The 19,179-nt window shown below is 42.1% G+C and overlaps 1 protein-coding gene across 8 annotated transcripts in view; it reads left to right on the top strand.

Moving 5' to 3' along the window:
• ADCYAP1R1 (ADCYAP receptor type I) overlaps positions 1-19,179 on the top strand; it is a 138,026-nt gene that overhangs the window by 87,012 nt on the left and 31,835 nt on the right. For all 8 annotated transcript variants that reach the window (XM_048313894.1, XM_048314429.1, XM_048314340.1 and 5 more), the window contains 6 exons: positions 11,216-11,251; positions 11,841-11,882; positions 13,564-13,667; positions 14,175-14,272; positions 14,752-14,884; positions 17,049-17,202. In XM_048313894.1, the coding sequence (XP_048169851.1) occupies positions 11,216-11,251; positions 11,841-11,882; positions 13,564-13,667; positions 14,175-14,272; positions 14,752-14,884; positions 17,049-17,202 (567 nt within the window). The remainder of the gene's footprint in view (positions 1-11,215; positions 11,252-11,840; positions 11,883-13,563; positions 13,668-14,174; positions 14,273-14,751; positions 14,885-17,048; positions 17,203-19,179) is intronic.

Genomic DNA, 19,179 nt, shown 5'->3' with positions numbered 1-19,179 from the left:
GGCATATTTATTTTACCTATGTCAAATAAAAGGCTGAAATAACATTTCTAAATAATTTTCCCAGGATTTACAGACCTCCTCACATACTGTGCTTCCCACTTGGCCTGTAACAGAGTGACAGTGTGGCCCTAAGGGAGGAATATTCCATCCAGTGGAAACATATGTCCCGTTCCTTTATCTCCTCACGGGATCCCCAATAAAAGTGGCAGCTGTTACCTCGTGTAGAGCTGGGTTTGAGGGGTTTTGGGACATCTGTTCAGTAGGAACAAACCCAAGATTCATAATTCATTAGATAAACAAATAAACATTTAATCTGGAGTAGCTGGAAATCTCGGCAGATGTGGCTGGGATTGCGCTGCTGACCCCAAGGTGGAATTATCAACATCCCAAAGCACTCTCCTGGGTGAATCAGCATCGGCTTTCCCATCATTGCTGCTAATTTTAATTAGCCAAGTGTATATGTTTCAATGAGGGTTTAATGAAAAAAGTCACATTTTATGATGGTTCCCTAAATAAAGGGTTATTAGCGAACTAGAATGTTTCTAAGACACGGATAATCACATTTTAGGGATTGTTAAGGTGTCCTCTGGCTGCTGCTCTGTTTCTAGAATATGGAGCTAGGCTGGACATGAACACTAATATTTATTAATAGTAAAATCAGTCCTAGTACAGCAACGTTTTTATATGACCACAGATCATTTTTACAAACACAGCAATAACTTGAAATTATATTCTTTTAAATCTTGTGCTCTGAAGCATCTGTAGGTACAATGTAATCACAGGGGAATCATGGGATGTGCTAATCTTTAGGAGTGGATAGGAAATACCTTATTTGGCTTTGGATATTTAAATTTATATGTGAAAGTCTGAAGAGATCACATGGATTTCTCATTCAGTGGATAGAAATCAATGGGCACTTGTAGAGATGCCTTCTCTGACCCCTCTCAAATGCTTCTCTTGAGGTGAATGAAGTCACTGCAGAGGCTGCTCATTTTATGAATTTCTGAAAGGAATCTGACTGCCTTTACTTGGATGTCTGATTTCCATATGGAGTAAAATGGGAAAAAAATAAAAGAGACTACAAAAGAAAAATTAACTAACTAAGCTGTCATCTGGAGTGATGCTTTTTGGAAAAATTAGCTGTGTATTTGCTAAAAGTACCAGCTGTTGCTGGTTTTTATCTGCTCTGCTTTAACCTTCACTGCAGTGGAACCAAGGAGTAACGTTCGAGCTGCTGTCAACATCATGCAGAAAGTCCAAAGTGAAATTCTGAGTTCTTGGCAACCCTGCCTTCTAAAATTCCATTTCACCTCTCTGATCGTCCAAAATCACCAGAATTTTTCATTCCTTTCAGATGCAGACTGTGGACGAAAACGTAATTCTCAAAGTCTCTCCCCTGGAGATTCCATTTCTCCAGTGGAAAAAGCTTATTAGTTCCTGAGTCTTTTCTCATCTTGTAAATTAGGGATTGCAGTGGCTTTCCTTCTAGATACTTCCCAAAAATTCACTTGATTTCCTCTTCCACATGGATTTCTTTGATTGATATCCCTCAATCATTATTTCCACCAGGAGCTCTCACTTCTATGACCTCTCTGTTGTATGTTACAATTTCTCCAGTGCCTTCCCAGCACAGGCCCCAGAGACACCCACTCCACAACAGGATATATTTAAAGCATTCTAAGGCATCTTTGCAGAGGTAAAAAGAAGAAAACTGTGTCAAGCTGTGGTGTTACCTCTCAGTAGGACATAGCAAGACCTGGAGATGGCCCTAACACACTGATCTGCACTCCCAGCTGGAGAATTTTCTCTGTTTTGTTCTTTTTTCCCTTCTTATTTTTTTTCCTGACAGAGGTGACACTGCCTGGCAATGGAAACCTACAGAAGCAAAGTCTGTGCTTTTTTCTGCTTTTCATTGTGGAGCTGAAATATTCTGGAACCTATGAACCCACCCAAATGGACCACGGAATGAAAATCAATAACGATCAGAAATGAGCGTGTTTTTAGGTCTTTGATTTGCAGTAAAAAAAAATACAAATTGTACTAGACAGTTTCTGGGCATTGGCATATGCTCCACATTTGGAAAACGCTTTCATTCACAAATCCAAATGATAAATATGAGCAGCTCTTACTGAATCTTCCAGCAATTTCATTTATCTGGTGCTCAGTTCAGGACACTCCCTGCTACATTTACCACAAAATATGGTTTTCCCATGTACAACAGGGAAAATGCTCCTAATTTTTACCAAAGGCATAAAACTTATCCTACATTGGTACCAGGATTAAGGGTTCCTAATTAAAATCCAATAGAATAAAGAATGTAATCGGGTATTAGAGAGTTTAAGAGGGAATTACATCCTATGCTCACATTTCTGAACCAAGCTCTTTGGCTTGTTGCTTCTCTTGGTTGAACACAATCAGTGCTCAGGCAACGAGCTCTGTTATCCCAAGAAATTGAAAATAGTTGGTCACTGATCCCATTTAAACCACAGGGAAACACTCAAGTACTTTGCTGTACTAATTAATTGATTAATTGATTCTGTAAGAACCCGAAGCCTCATAAGTGCTGCACTAGAGGTGCCACGGGTGGACAGCGGGATTTACGAACACAGGGTTAATTGGATTTGGGAAGCAGTCTGTGCCCGAGGTTAGATGTTATCCCTCATCAGTTAGAATAAGATGACAAGAGAAGAGTTAATGAGAGGGGAAGTGATGCTCCATCTTCATTTTGTGTCGTTCTGGAGAGACAGTCCTGGTAAAGCCTTTAAAAACCCCCAAACTGGGAGAAAAGACAAGAAAAGTCCTTGACTTCCCAAAGTGAAAGCTGGTGACAATATTTGCAAGTTACAAGTTCTATTAGTTTGGGTTTTGTATTGGTAGTTTTTTATTTAGACAGGAAGAAAAGGTGACTGTTAAAGGTCAGGGCCCTTCTAGACACCAAAATGTCCCTGGAAGATTGTGCGCTTATTTTCTGCTGAGGTAAAAGACTCAGGGTTTTGTTGCTACTACTGAAATTAAGGTCAGCATTGCTGCAGAGTGAAATTGGAAATGGCATTTGCCTGTCAAAACAGCAAAAGGTCAGTGCAAAGGTCCGGATTTCTCTTCAAGGATATCTTGCCTGGATGAGTGTTCCAACATCCTGCTTGAAAACCAAGGGAAGGAAAACCCTGTAAGCAAGGAGCTGTCTCTGGAAAACACATATGACCCGTCCCATAGCAGTCTCATCATGGGAACAATAATGAGCCATTGGAGCTTGTTTATATTTATTTATTGAAGCAACCAGGGCTCTGAAATGCATGTTTCATCCTTAATTTTATGTAAGATCCTACATAGCATTCACAAGCAAGTTGAATGCAAAAGTATCTGTTTTATGTATAAACCATAAATGTATGTGCATATATAATGGCACTTGATAGATAACAGGTCATTTCCAGGTGGTTTTCATCCCTGGCCTTTGCAGAGGCAGTAAAGCCATGGGATTGCTCCAGCTTTTTCCAAAGAGAGGAGGACAAGCTATAACTAAGCCTCCTCGGTCACAGCATCACAAAGTCCATCTGCAATGCAGAGAGAAATGGGAGGAAAACACTGTCATCAAAGGATAGCAACTGGATCTACTTTTCTAATCAAGTAGCTGAGGCCTCTCAGATGTTTTCTAGCAGAAAAAAAAAAAAGACATTTTGTGGCCTTTCCCACCAAATTATGGGGACTCTGTGCCTCTGATACTCAAACGGGCAGCATGAGCAAGAGCATTTCAGCTAAAGATCAAGTCCTTGGTTCTCTGTAAGGGGACATCCTGCCGTGGCCAGGGGAAAGCTGTAACACAGCTCAAGACCTTTGTCAATGATCTGAGAGCTAATTTGGCCTTGGGAAAAAAAAAAAAATCATGCACTTTGGGGAGAATGCAAGGGTGGAAGATGCTGAGAGCTGCTGAGTGGTTTGGAGAACACTTGGACTGCAAAAGGATGCAGATTGAATTGTAGGTGCAACATGGGCAGATCCTTCAACCTTTCTTAATTGTCTTTGCTCCTCTTGACCCAAATGATTGGGAAAGGAGTTCCAGGCAATTGCAGGATTGTAGGTGTGGTGGGCACACATTCATTCTTACCTTTAAGCAAGAGATTTAATTTGCTTTCTTCTCGAGGAGTCATTTCAGGACCGATAATCTTTTTTTTTCTTATTTTTTCCTGGTACTTGTTTGAAAAGCATTTGATTTTCTCTCAGATATGATCCCTGCCCTCTTCAGAGCTAGGAGACTCTCCAAAAGCAATTGCATTGATCCTGCACTCTGATGGATGCTCCTGTGACAGCCAGACTCAGAGGAAGGACTCACATAAGGTTTAGATGATGCTTAGTTGCTATGGTGACCTCAGTCCACTTCTAGTTTCACATCCTTTAACAGGAAAGAGGAAGAAAAGAATAAAGCCATGATTTCCCTTACATGTTATTGATCATATCTGTGCATCAGTCCTACCTTAGCCAGCCCTGTGTGTTCTGGCCTTTCTCTTCTCCATATGGGACCTCGCTGGAATTCTCCCATGATTTCCAGGCATGATTCACTGGGTCTTTTTGTGCCTGTGCCCTGAAAGTAAACTGGGATATAGGAAGAAATTAATTATATATCAGTTCTGTCCCTGCCTTTACTGCAATGTCTTGCACAAACCACTGGGTAATAAAGAGTTTGCAGAAGTTCCTCTCATGGTAGGACAGATATCTAAACCCAAGCACCCTCTGCAAGTGCCAGTCTCTCTGCCCTTATGGGAGAAGGCTTCAAAACCAGGTGAACTTATCTTCAGGTAGATAAAGTGGATGGAATGAGTTTGCCCCCCAGGATCAGTTACTCAGATGTCCTTAGGCACCAGTTCCTATTCAAACACACAAATATGAACCCTTGATTATCCTCTGCCCCAGTTTTCTTGTTTTCTAATTTTGTGTGAGCGTTATGTTCACAAATCCCTTTGTCAAGGCAAACAGTGATATACAATAAATGGTAGAATAAGAGAGTCCCAGAATGGGTTGGGTTGGAAGGAACCTTAAAAATTTTCTTATTCCAGCTCTACTGCCATGGGCAGGGACACCTTCCACTATCCCAGGTGGCTCCAAGCCCCGTCCAACCTGGCCTTGGACACTGCCAGGGATTCAGGGGCAGCCACAGCTTCTCTGGGCACCCTGTGCCAGGGCCTTCCCACCCTCACATGGAAGAATTCTTCCTAATATCCCACCTAACCCTGCCCTCTGGCAGTGGGAAGTCATTCCCCCATGTCCTGTCACCTCCTGCCCCAGTATAAATGACTTTTAATCTGTAATTTAAAGTATTGGCTATAGAGCATGAGGCTGGAGACTCCCAACCCCCTGGAAATAGTTGTGGGAAGCACTTAGCACAGGGAAAGGTGTGTGAACCTGTAGGGCCATGTACTCTGTGACCTCGCCTGCCTGCTACGTCCTACAGATCCTGCTAATGAAACTGCAAAGGCCAAGCAGCTAATCCCGGATTAATCAATCAATTACAGAATCACAGAATGGTTTCAGTTGCAAATGACCTTAAAAATCATTTAGTTCTCACCCCCCTGCCATGGGCAGGGACACCTTCCACTATCCCAGGTTGCTCCAAGCCCCATCCAGCCTGGCCTTGGACACTTCCAGGGATCCAGGGGCAGCCACAGCTGCTCTGGAAAACACAAAGAGCCCTAACAAAGGAACTGGGATGGTTGGACAGTGTGTGTGGGACTGTGTGTGTGCAGGCACAGGATTGGGCAGAGGGCTGATGCCCCTTCTAGGGAAGCAGCAGGCAGGGTATGGAACCAGTACCCGTGTGGGGAGCTCAGAGAGCTGCAGAAAAGCTGCTAAGTAGCCTGCTGCTCCCGACTGTGGCTTTGCCAGCCGGCTGAACAGATTGCTGGAGCAGGAGAGCAGCAGGCAGCCATGGGGAAGGGAGAGAGGAGGCTCAGCGTGGTGGATGCTGCGGAGTCGAGCGTGAGAGCTCGCTGATTTATTTCATATTTAGAAATTAAGTGTTTAAGCTTCTAATCAGTGCTATATAAAACAGGAAAAAAAAGATTTCAATTCCTGCCCAGCCACATATCTGGACAGCAGGATAACAAGGGGTTGTAAATGTTTTCCACAGCCTCCCCCTGCCATAGTTGCACTTTCTGTAGGGACACAATTAACATGCAATGAAAACAGTGCAGGCTTTGTGCATTGATCTTAATGCTGTCAAAATCCAAAACCTTCTGGAGAATTACCTTTGTGGAGCAGCCCTCCAACCCTCAATACTGAGATGAGAACAACAGGGCTACGGGAGAAGTGTGGGCGAGCCAATTGAGGACAGAACCGCTTTGGAAGCCTTTCATCCCCTCCCACCCCGCCACTAATAAGGGACAAATGCTGGAACAAAAGGGTTAAATGCAAGTTGTGTTCAGATAAACAAAGCCATGGGAGGCCAGGCAGGTGCCGTGCCAGCTGACACCAGGAGCAGCCAGCACAGATTTGGCACCAAGGAGGAGATCTAAAAGGCTCCGAGGCTCGTCGTGCACAGGCTGGTTCTTGGCTTCAGCTTTCCCCGCCCTGTCCACTTTACATCAGGAGCAACAATTGTTTTCATCGAGTTTCTCATCAGTTGTTGCACGGTGAGGGGTGAGTTATGTGTTCTGGGTCTCAGTAAATAAAAATCAAGGAGGAAAGTCTGATAAATATGCAAGAAAAGGGCAGGAAAGGTCTGGGTCTCTGCCACCAGCTCCGTGGGGAGCCACTGGCAAGTCCTTCCACTTCTTTTTTTCCTCCTTCTTTACCTCTTCAGGCAGAAAAAAACAAAAATAAGGAATATTTTCTGCACTTGGGCTTTGGAACTGAGAATTCAGCATTCTGATAGATCTTCTCTAGGATTTCTAAGCAGTGCTGCAAATAACATCATATTAACAATGTCAATTAAAGCATTAATTGTAGATTTGCTTCCCAAAGAGTGACACTTACTCAAGTCTGGTCAGACAGTGAATAACACAGCCTGACAATACACTGGATAAACCATCCTGTGTCGAGGATAACAGCAGCTTCCTCAGGGCTTTATTGACTGATAAGAGCAATTATTGATTTAATAAGTGATGTTATAAGGCACTGTTTAGTCTCTGCTGTCATGTCCATATTTCCATAGTTTAACTACACGTGAGAAGCACAGATGTCATTCAAATAAATCATAAAATCTGATATTTAAGATGCTGTTATCATAGAATAATAGAAACATGGAATGGCTTGGGTTCAGCAGGAGCTTAAAGCTCATCCAGTGCCACTCCCTGCCACAGGCAGGGACACCTTCCACTATCCCAGGTGGCTCCAAGCCCTGTCCAACCTGGCCTTGGACACTTCCAGGGATCCAGGGGCAGCCCCAGCTTCTCTGGGCACCCTGTGCCAGGGCCTCCCCACCCTCACAGGGAGGAATTTCTTCCTAATCCCCAAACTAAACCAGTCCTCTTTCAGTGTGAAGCTGTTCCTCCTCATCCTATCACTACATGCTCTTCTCAAAAGTCCCTTGTAAATGTAATCCTTGAGTTAAACCCCTGAAAAATATGTTTCCAGTCAAAATAAAAATGAAAATCATAATTTATTTATTCTTCATTTCTGGAAGAGCAACGCATTTCATTAGCCCATTGTATAATCACATCAGTGGGCTTTCTCTTCTTCATCACTGAAGTCAAATACACCAATTTCTCATTGTTTGTGTCCCGAGAGTAGGACAGCGAGAGGGCTTGTGGGAAGGCCCACGCAGTCCCCAGAGAGGGGTCCTGTAGCCTTGCCCACTCCATCCCTGACAGCAGAGGAAATTTGCTGAGGACACTCTAGAGTCTTAAAGGCACTGAGGTGAAAAAATAACCCAGAAAAAAAAATGTTTTGAGGTCATATTGTGATAAATGAGAATAACTTCCCCATGTCTGGGATTCTTTACAGCCCTTTAAATGCGAGGTCAGGGCTTCTCCCTCTCTATGTAAATCCATCAAATGTTAAACACATCCATTTGAACTCCATTGCGTTCTCAGATGTGTGAGGAAACATCAACGATGCCATGGGTTTCTGTCGAGTAAATATCCGTATTTTGAGCAGGAAGCATAAATTACATTGTCTGAGAGAAGGGCAGCAGCAGCAGCAGCAGGCAGGAATTCCAAGGCAGGTGGTGGCTGTATGTTCCCTCATTACGCCCTGTTATATGTATAAAAATATATCTGTTGGTATATATATTTATAGATATAAATATATAAAAATATATCTCTTTATATCTATATATAAAAACATCTGCTAATATATACACATGAAAATGTATTAATATATCTGTATATATATGTACATATGCATGTATATAAATGTATGTACAGAGATATATTATATATCTTTATAAAAATACAGAAATTTAAATAAATACATGGAAATATAAAAACATATTCATACACCCACAAATATATTTGTGTATGTGTGCATTTTATCCCAATGCTCAACAGATGAACTTTGACTTTTTGTTGTAACTCAGGGCATGACATTCAATGTAAATCTAATTAACTTTCCAGTAGCTTAACTTATTAGTGAAAATTGGATTGATGAATCAAGCCTAAAAGCCTGTACAGACGAAGGTTGTACTGGAACTTTCTTCAGTACATTAGTTAGGATTCAGGTATAGAAATATATGTTAATAAAAGGCTTGTTTTCTCCTAAAAATCAGAACATTAACATTGTTGGAAAAGTGAATCCCTTCATAATGCCCAAACAAAGTGAAATGCAATAATAATTTGGCTATAAATTTAAAAAAACCCAAGCCTTTTCATTTCAGAAAAAACTACATTAGTATGATGTTTTAACTGGTTTTACAGATGCCATGAAATTAAAAATGAGCTAAAATCTAATATTTTAACATCAGTGGTACTACCTGCCATCTATATTTACAATGGAATAATGATAATTTTTATTTCATGCTTTTTAGATTGTAGGGGAAAAATAGCTGCATTCAAAACATTTAAATTTAAGAGAAATGTCTTTTTCTGGCCATCACTGTAATATGCAGGATGCCAGGAACATCAGGCATCAATCTACTTAATATTGGCCTGGTCTTTCTCCAGAAAGAATTCTGCACAATTTTAATGTCAAATTACTCCACAAATGATAAAATAAAACTGGATTTTTATGAGTCAAAGTGGTTTTTAGAGATTTTCTTGCAGCTTCTTCTTACCATGCTTGTGTGGGTCGTTGTAAGATCCAGGCTGCTGAGTGAGGAGAACTCACTTAAGGGACAAGTTCCATCAGAGCTGCTGGTTTGAGTGGCAGATGCTGTGAAAAACACTGTGAAAGAAGTGATAAAGGAGTGGTGGTTTGCTCTTTGATCCTCTCATTGCCTGGTAAACCCACAGATAAAAATTCCCACACCACAACCTGACATCTGTGTTCTGAAATCTGATTTTATCAACACACCCTATTTTAGCAACACATCCCGATTTTAGCAACAGATTCCTAAATCTGAGCTACATCACTGCTAATACACCCGGGGTTTGGTGGATTTAAGAGGAGAAAAGGTCTCTCCAAACTATTGTGCAGAGCCATCCCTGTTACTCTGCAGCATCGCTGGTTCAGTCCCGTGCAGCAGCTGAACCACCTTGGCTGCAAAATGTTTGCTCAGAGCACTGGGGACTCCTCTTCAGAATTTAGAGACTTCCCCAACATCTGCAAATACCCAAGAATTAAGGAGTCACAGAATATCCAGAGTTAGAAGGGACCCACCAGGATCATCCAGCCCAGCTCCTGGCCCCGCACAGACACCCCAAAATCCCACCCTGTGCATCCCTGGGAGTGTTGTCCAAACACTCCTGGTGCTCTGGCAGCCTCGGGACTGTGCCCATTCCCTGGGGAGCCTGGGCAGTGCCCCAGCACCCTCTGGGGGAAGAACCTTTTCCTAAAATCCAGCCTAAATTCTTACATGGGAAATCCTGTGAGCAGCTGGAGTTGGGAAGGATGGAGACCTCAGGTGTTCTCGCAGTGGCTTCCAGTATCAACCCTCCAAAGTTCCCAGCGGGTTGGATGTGCAGGTTTGATGTTCAGTAATCCATCCAAAGTCGCAGCACAGCCTCCCTGATGCTTCAGATGAATTTTCTATACTCCCACCACCATTTTCACATTAAACCCTCTTTTTTCTCTCTTAAAAGCTAAATGTGCACATCTGATTTACTTCAGAGGGGACACAGAAATCAACGAATTTCAAATTATGTGAATTATAAAATAAAAAATGTGTTTTATGTTGTGCTGAAAAGCCTCCTGTTATTATTTTATTTCTTTAGATGCTTTCTCCTTTCCCATAGGATCAAAATCAGTCTTCGTTTGGATTTTACTTTTAATAAAAACCTTCTCACACAATTTGGGGAAGGTTTTTCCAATCCCTAATTAACATTTGACCATTGGGGTTAAAAGGGGAACAACCTGAAGCCCTGAGGCTGCCTCAGAGGATGCAGAACTAAACTGATGAGAACATTTAACCTGCTCTAGTGGTCAGTGAAGTGCTGGAAACGTTTTTTCCCTGATTTCTGGGCCACTGTCAGAGCGATTTGCAGCAGCTCCCTGAGGCTCCTCTGTGCACGATGCAGCAGCTCCACTCCCTGGCTCAAGGCAGCTCCTCCTCCTGCATCCCCAGCTGAGCCAGGATCCACCCAGGAGTCAGGAGAGTCTGATTTCAGCCCAATTCGGATTAAACATTGAGCACAGCAGGTGGGAGGTTGGTTTGGCATCATTCCAACAATTTATTTTGGAAGAACAAAAGAAAGGGAAAGGAAGATTTCTAATGTAAACCCAAAGTTTTATCATTTCCCACTGTAACAGTTGTATTTTTTAGAAACTACTCAGCATGGGTTTGGGAACAATGTTTTGGAAATGTTTGAGTCTTTCTTCAGAACCTTCCCCTGAAAAATAATTTTTAAAAATCCACAAAAATCCTCCTACATCTGTTTTTCTTATTCTTCCCAGAGTCTGATGAAACTTCATGATAACCAGATACTTAACAAAACAATGCAATCACCATCTTCTGAAAACCCTTTTCCATTCATAAATACTCAGGACTAATACAGAAATAAAGATTCAAACTTGCAGTTCTTCTCTGGGCTCTGCTACATCCGTTCCTCTTATGGGAGTCAAGCTTTTATCAAAATTAAATTGCAAACTATGATCAGGACTGAATTAATTGTTTTCATTCTTCTAATTTCAGGTTGGGAAGTGGATAATTTGGGGCAAACCCATGCAGGTAAGAACCAGTTGTGCTGCCTACATCCTCGGTACCTCTGTTCCCAAAAATTGTGTGCACATGATAATACCAGATTACTGAAAAGTTGTTTGTGTATCAACCATTATGACAATGATACGTGTACTTAACTGCAATACTTGCAGAAAAAGTGAAATTAAAAATCTCATGAATCAAAGTGATTTAACCTAATCTTACTTAAACCAATTAGTTATTGCTCTTTGTCGTTGATGGATGGAAACAATTTTTCATTAATTCTCTGAAAACTGATCGTATTTAAATACCTGTGGATTATAAATGTGAATTCCTAAAGATATAATATTTGACTTCTATAATTTTACAATAAGCTTTGCTCCTGTTTGATTGTATGTGGTTTTAGTTCTAAATTTAGAGGTTCAACTTTGATTTAAACTCTCAAGTAAATCTGTGTTTACTTCCTGAGAAGACAGCACCAAGTATTTATTGCCTTTGGGCCTGATCTAAACAAATAAAAATCAATTGCACTCCATTCACTGATTTCCACAGAGACCAGTTTGGGCCCTAATAGAAAACACAATCAAAACAATTTCATACTCAATTTCCACTTTTCTAGGTGATTATGACCTGCTGGAAAGCACAGCCCAGTCTCTCCTAGGTAAGAAACAGAACCATGGAAATTTTTTTCTCTCTTTTTATTTCTCTCTGTTAAAAAGGAAGCTGAGCTTTTTTCCTGCCGTTTTGCTATTATTTTCTAATCAGTTCTAATTGTTATGACACATTTTCTGCTCTGTTACTTTTAGCAATAACATGAAAATTTATTCCTCCTCTCTTAAGCCTTGCAATCTAGCAAGTATGCTGCTATAAATTATATCTACCTGCTTAACAATAATTGCTAAATAGTGTTAAAGAAAGTCAGCACCATGATTCAGTGCTTTTTTTTTCCATAGAAAACTAGGGATGAATGTGCAAGAGTAATTTAACAAAATGTGCCAAGTAATGCAATGTTCTTAAATGAACGCTGTGGTTAAAGAGATATATTCTGCTGCATGGGTGGCAAACAGATCCTCTAAAAGAAGGTTAAAAGTAAGGTTATGAGAGACTAAACTGCTCTAAGAATGCAAAGCAGCACAACTTTAATAGCAAACCCAAACCTTAGAAATTTCCATCTGTTTTGGTCAAGGTGCAACTGAAACTCTAAAAAGTGTGATAATTTGATAAATGGAGGCTGTTCCTTTGTGCTGGAGAGGAAGAAGTGCAGCAGCAGCTCAGCCCTAATTTTTTAGGAAGGCCACTGAGCTTTGGGAAGAATAATGGTGCTTCCAAAGAGCCCCCCAGTGGCTGTCCTACCTCAGGCAGCTTTGTAGGAAAATGAATGTCAAGAGACTCTTCCTCTTCTGTCCCCAACTCTGCCTTCCCAGTGTGGTTTTTAAGCCTAAATGTGCCAGTGAAGCCATTTAGGAGCTGGTTCTTATATGAGATTACCCAAAACATTACGGTACTTAAGCCAATATTTGCATAAAATTAATATTCTAAACCAGGATTGGAACAATGAATAGACAGAGGAATGTGAGAAGCTCTGAATTCACCAACTGAGGTCACCCTGGGCATCTGGAGATGCAAAGGAACATTTTGCCATGAAGACAGGGATGGGAGAGAGATTCCCATTCCATCTTCGTTTTCTGCAGACCCTTCCCACAAAGTCACGCTCAGATCAGAGCCTAGGCTTGAAGATAAGTGAGTGGGATGTGTGTTCTCTGACTACAGCAGATCAATCCAGCTGCCTGTCCATGGATATGTAATGGCTATTCGAGATATCCCACAGTATCCTGACTGGCTTCCAGCACCTGGACAGAAAAGATCGTGTTAGCCTGGTGTTTTCTCACCAGTCCCATGCATTTGCCTCAGATACAGACCACTAAAAATAGCACAAAGGGCCTGTTTTTAAGCACTGGACTTCCCCTTTAGCCACCTGGAGTGGAGATATCTTCATCAAAGCTGTGCTCCTGGGATGCCTTTTCAAGAGAAATGGACATTTAGCTGAGCCCTGGTTCAGGAACCCACTTGAGAACGAGATTTTTGGTGGCTTGGAGACACTGAATATACTGATTAAATGTTTTTGCTCTCTGGTGACCAACTGTAGTAGTAGCCATCCATAGGCACCTCTTGCAGGACTGGATCATTTAACATGTCATTAAATTTCAAGAATTAAATCCATGGATAGGCAGACAAACAGCGCTTTCAGGAGAACTGTGGGGTTTTCCTTGCACCAAGGGGAGGAAGGGGATGTCTTGGGGTTTTTTCATGGGATGTCACGTTCCCCCCTGTCCTTGGCATAGGGGACATCAGCAGGAACTGCACTGAGGATGGCTGGTCTGAACCTTTCCCTCACTATTATGATGCCTGCGGCTTCGATGAGAACGAAACAGAGTCCGATAACCAGGTGCAAATTAATCTCATAATTAAAAACAAATGAAGGGGTGGGGGGAGCAGCAGGCTGCTTTCTGTCCAGCCTCTGGTCATGTTCTGATGTGACAGCGATTAGAGCAAACAATCAGATGTACATGGGCATAAAACTGTGAGAAGTGAGATCTGAATCCTTCCTGGGCCTGTATTGAATATTTATAAGGGATAAGCTTTTAATGTTGATGTAGATTGGAACTTTTAGAATCATGGGCTAACCCCTATTCTCTCCCTGGTGATAAAGGATCTCACAGCCAATTCTTTTTTCTATAAATTCTTACAAAAAATATAGATAGCCACTGCTAGCTCACTGATAAATAACCTCATGGTGTGCAGACCCAGACATAGAGCAGAGCTTGATGTACAGTGAGATCTCAGAGGAAAGAACCCAGGCTGTTCAAGACACAGATCCTGCCTCTGGTTCTCCCTGCATATTGGCAGGTGGCTGTTGATGAACCCTTTAACCCTGTGGTTTTTGCCTCCCAAGGATTACTACTATCTCTCCGTGAAGGCTCTGTACACCGTGGGATACAGCACTTCCCTGGTGTCCCTCACCACTGCCATGGTCATCCTGTGTCGCTTCAGGTGAGTGGGGACACGAGCAGTGAGCTGCTCAGTCCCTGGAGGAAGGAAACTGGAGCTCAGCTGCCTCAAACAGAGTTAAAGCTTTTGTCTCACCTGAGGTAGAATAAGAAGGAGAAAATCCTTTAGCTGGGCTGCTCCCCCAGCTTGGACACACTCCAGAAGTCACATTTCAGCACAGTATAAATGCAGCAGGAGAAGCTGTGCATCTGGTTTATGAAACTTCATGAGCTGCACTGGACTGGTTCTATTGTCTATTTTATGCTTCTCTGCATCCTTCTACAAGAAAATCCGCAAATCCTCCTCTTGCTCAGGTTTAGGGTCAGTACTAACATAGTCCTGGCTTAGATGTTGCTGTTCTTAGCACCAACGTGCTCTGGACGAGTGTGTTCAGGCCCAGTGTGACATTTCCATGAAATAAAACTATTTTCTTCTTTCTTTCTTTCTCTTTTCCCCCCTCCCCCCACCTCTTTCCTGTCTAGGAAGCTTCACTGCACTCGGAATTTCATCCACATGAACCTCTTTGTTTCGTTCATCCTCCGTGCAATATCTGTGTTCATTAAGGATGGGGTTCTTTATGCTGAGCAGGATGGCAACCACTGTTTTATCTCCACGGTGAGTCAAACTGAAACCAAAGCCTTTTCCTTCATTTTTTTTTCCAAAGTGAGATAACAAAAAGCAGTGGGGCAGGCAGCAGTCTGTGGAGTATCATGAGCTGAGATGTTATTGGGGGAAAGTTGGTGTTTAACCTCCCACCCAGTTCACAGCCGGACTGGGTGTTTCATCTCATGATGTCACCAGCATCCTTCAGAACAAGCCCGCAGGTTTTTATTTCCTGACTCTACCCTGTTTGTTTCTCCCTTTCCCAGATCTGCTCAGTGGTAGGTGGGATGAGAGCAGACATGAGCAATTTCCTTCGACTGCAGGTCTGGTTTTTCTCCAGAGCCTCATTTGTTCTGGATGTCAGGCAGAGTCACATGTAAACAGGGTGACCATTCAGACACAGAGAATACATCTGATGGTCACACTTGCAGAAAATCATCAGCACTTCCCCCATCTTTGTCTCTGAAATGTGTAGTTTCATGCAGAGCACTCTTTCACTGATGCATTTAGCTGTATATTATGTGTAAATCCTGATTCCTTTCACATTTAAGGCTAGTATTTGATATGATAAATCAGCTCACTGGGTGTAATTATGACAGAATTACAAACTGAGCTCTCCTTTATCCATCCAGTTATGAGCTAAATTCCCTGTGAGTCACTTCCACAAGGCAAGTGCAGCTGTGTAGTTTCCTAGTCAGCCTTTTCTTTGTCATTGAAACTAGTTTTTGCTCTTAATTCTTCTCCATGAGAAAGCTGAAGCCATGTAAGGTCTGTAGTTTGTTCATGCTGCTCTTCCAATGGTGGCATCTGCCTCTTTGTTTGGAAACACTTAAAGTATAAAACACGTTAAAATCAGCCATTTTATGGCCAGAGCTTCAGCCCTGGTAGAGCTTCCATGAAGAAACTAGAGATCTGATGGTTTAAACACCTTGGTTGTAGATTTGGCCCAGAGGATGAAGTCTAAGTGGGAAGCAATCACTGCCTCCAGCAGGAGCTTCCATTTTATACACGAATTCTGCTGGGATTTGTTGGAAACTCCTGCTTTTGTAGGACTAATGGCATCCACCATTGCACCGGGGTGCAGCACTGGAAAGACCAATGTATGTGTGACCAAACTTTCCCACTCTCACAGGGTAGAGCTTGGTTTCCACCTTAGGCTTTTGTCACAGAATCACAGAATCGTTTAGATTGGAAAAACCCTCTAAAATTGAGTCCAACCATTCCCAAGCACCACCAAATTCACCACTAAAGCACGTCCCCAAGTGCCACGTTTGCACGTCTTTTAAACACCTCCATGCATGGTAACTCCACCACTGACCTGGAGCCTGTTCCAGTGATTGACAACCCCTCTGTGAAGAAATTTTACCTAATAGCCAATCTCAACCTCCCCTGATGCAATTTAAGACAATTTCCTCTTGTCCTATCGTTTGTTACCTGGGAGAAGAGACTGACCTTGTTACCCCCTCCTGTTAGGGAGTTGTAGACAGTGATAATGTCCTCCCTGAGCCTCCTTTTCTCCAGGCTAAACAAACTCAGTTCCTTTTTTAAAAAATTTAATGTTTTATTTTAATTTTATTTCTATTTTTCATTTTTCTTTAGTTTGCTCCTTCCCCCTCCTGTCCATGAATGAAAGCTTCCATCATTTTTTTACAGCTGATCACTCAGCCTCCTTTTTTCTCACACTTACTTCCATTTTCTGTCCTTGAGTGACAACACTGATGATGGATGGCAAGGAAGTGCAATTCCCAGCTGCACACAGGAGGGTTCATCCTTTCAGATCCTGCTCTCAGAGCTTTCCACAATCATCCTGCCATTTCACATCCTTCCCTAAGTTTCTCAGCACACAACTGGATTCTTTTCTTCCCTGCATTTAACCCTGGAAGGAGGCTTAAGTCCAGCAATTGGTGTTCTCTGGGGCTGTGGGCTCTCAGCAATGCAGGACGTGCTCAAGCTGCTCTGCAGGTGCTTCTTGACCACTTCCCACTGGTAAAATTGGCTTCTTCCCCATCCAGGCTTTGCTGCCTAAGTGATACCTCACATTCTTCCCATTCTTTAAAACTTACTATTAAAAGTCCATAATACCAGTCCCAGCTCTTTCCACTGAGAGATTTGGAGAGCTTAAAGGCATTTTTTTCTGTTAGATTGAAATAACTTTGTTCTTCTTGCTCCTCTGCAGGTGGAATGCAAAGCAGTGATGGTGTTTTTTCACTACTGTGTCATGTCCAACTACTTCTGGCTGTTCATCGAGGGCTTGTACCTCTTCACTTTGCTGGTAGAAACCTTCTTCCCAGAGAGGAGATATTTCTACTGGTACACAATCATTGGCTGGGGTATGTGGCATTTCTTGTCTCAAATGTGTCTCAAGGGTGCAGGATGACTCCACAAACCATCTGGTATTTCCACGTGCAGTTTCAAATTATAATTTTAGCCTTGGTATAAAAGTACCACCACAGCCCAAACTATGTTGTGATTTTTGGTGTGATTAGAGTTGCACTGAAATCTGGAGGACATCGCATCTCTTGCAGAGGTGTAATCCACAACAGAAAATTGCCTTCTACAAGATATGATCTTAATATCAACTTCTTCAGCTTAATCAAATCTGTAAGGCTGAGTCCAGTCCATTTTCTATGACTTCATTTGTGCCTTTCTCCCAGATAATGACTAAATAGAAAATGTATCCAAAAGAGTATTCACGTCTGCTTATCCTACCTGGATGGGAAATAAAAACTTGCAGTGGGAAGGAACAAGATTTGTTTCAGAAAAGCCAGTTAAATGATGATAACCACTGTAATTATTTTTCATTCTGGCCTTCTGGATATAAGTTGATTCCTGTGTTAATTCAAGCACTTCTTTGCTGATGTTTTCGTCCAGAAGTCGGATGGTGAATGCAGAAGAATACATTCATTTAAAATGTTCCCTGAGAAGGTTAAACTTCATTTTAATACATATATTAATTAGAAGTGATCCTGTATATTCATGTGTAAAGTTTACACACCAACCCCATGCCTTAAACTATTCTCCTTTGAAAACTCATCCTTATGTAGCCTGAACCTTCAAGAAATCAACAGATGGTCTTGTTTTTTCCCACCTGAAGCAGTTGTACACAAACCAAAATTTTTATCTCCTGGTAAAGACTCCCTACAGTAGGGAGAAGAAAAAAATGTTGGGAGAAGGTATAGAGATAAAGAAGGTATAGAGAGAAAAAAGTGAACAAATCATCATAAATAATCTGTGCCATAAAAAGGCTGTTGGAAATGGATGGTTACTGGAAAAGGCTTTTGGAAAAGGAACAGTTGGAAAAAGTGTTCAAAGTTCCTTTTGTACCATCTGCAGCTGTATAATCACATTATAGCTGAGAGAAAAGTGTGTTTCCATGGAGAAATTGGGGGTTACATACATGAAAATCTGACCATTAGAAAGGAAAGCAATGGAAAATTGCAAATTGTAAAATCTTTGTAATCTGAACATAGATCAAAAGTTGAGTCCCTTTAATTAATTTTGCACAATTTTCATATGTGTAGATTTCTCTGAATGTGAGAATACTGAAAACCAGCATATATTAACAGACTTTAATATTTTTTTAATCAGTCCTTGTAATGAATGAACTACCCAGATGGATTCATTCTGCAATGCAACCTTAAAATATTTAGCGTTGAGTCCTGTAAATAATATCTGGCTGTTCAATTTATAGACCTGATGGAATCATGGAATGGTTTGTGTTGAAGAGGACCTTTAAAATTCATCTAATTCCAACCCCCTGCCATGGGCAGGGACACCTTCCACTATCCCAGGCTGCTCCAAGCCCCGTCCAACCTGGCCTTGGACACTTCCACAGGGATCCAGGGGCAGCCACAGCTTCTCTGGGCACCCTGTGCCAGGGCCTGCCCACCCTCACAGGGAGCAATTCCTTCCCCATATCCCATCTATCCCTGCCCTCTGGCACTGGGAAGCCATTCCCTGGATCCTCTCACTCCAAGCCCTTGTCCTAAGTCCCTCCTCAGCATTCCTGAAGCCCCTTTAGGCCCTGGAAGGGTCTCTGAGGTCTCCTCAGAGCCTTTTCTTCTCCAGGTGAACACCCCCAGCTCTTTCAGCTTTTCTCCACAGTAAAGGGGCTCCAGCCCTCGGAGCACCTTCATGGCCTCCTCTGGATTCATGGCAGCAGGTCCATGTCCAGCTTATGCTGGGTGTCCCACACCTGGGCACAACACTCAAACCACTTCAGATTCAAAACAGTATTATTAATGTCCTTTAGTAACTCTCCAGGTGTGGATGGTTTGAGGTTTGTTTCGTTCTTTTAAACACAATTA

Source organism: Corvus hawaiiensis, chromosome 1, assembly GCF_020740725.1.
Source record: "Corvus hawaiiensis isolate bCorHaw1 chromosome 1, bCorHaw1.pri.cur, whole genome shotgun sequence".
Classification (NCBI taxonomy): Eukaryota; Metazoa; Chordata; class Aves; order Passeriformes; family Corvidae; genus Corvus; species Corvus hawaiiensis.
The sequence above is the reverse complement of the archived record's forward strand: the minus strand, read 5'-3'. Positions and strand labels throughout refer to the sequence as shown.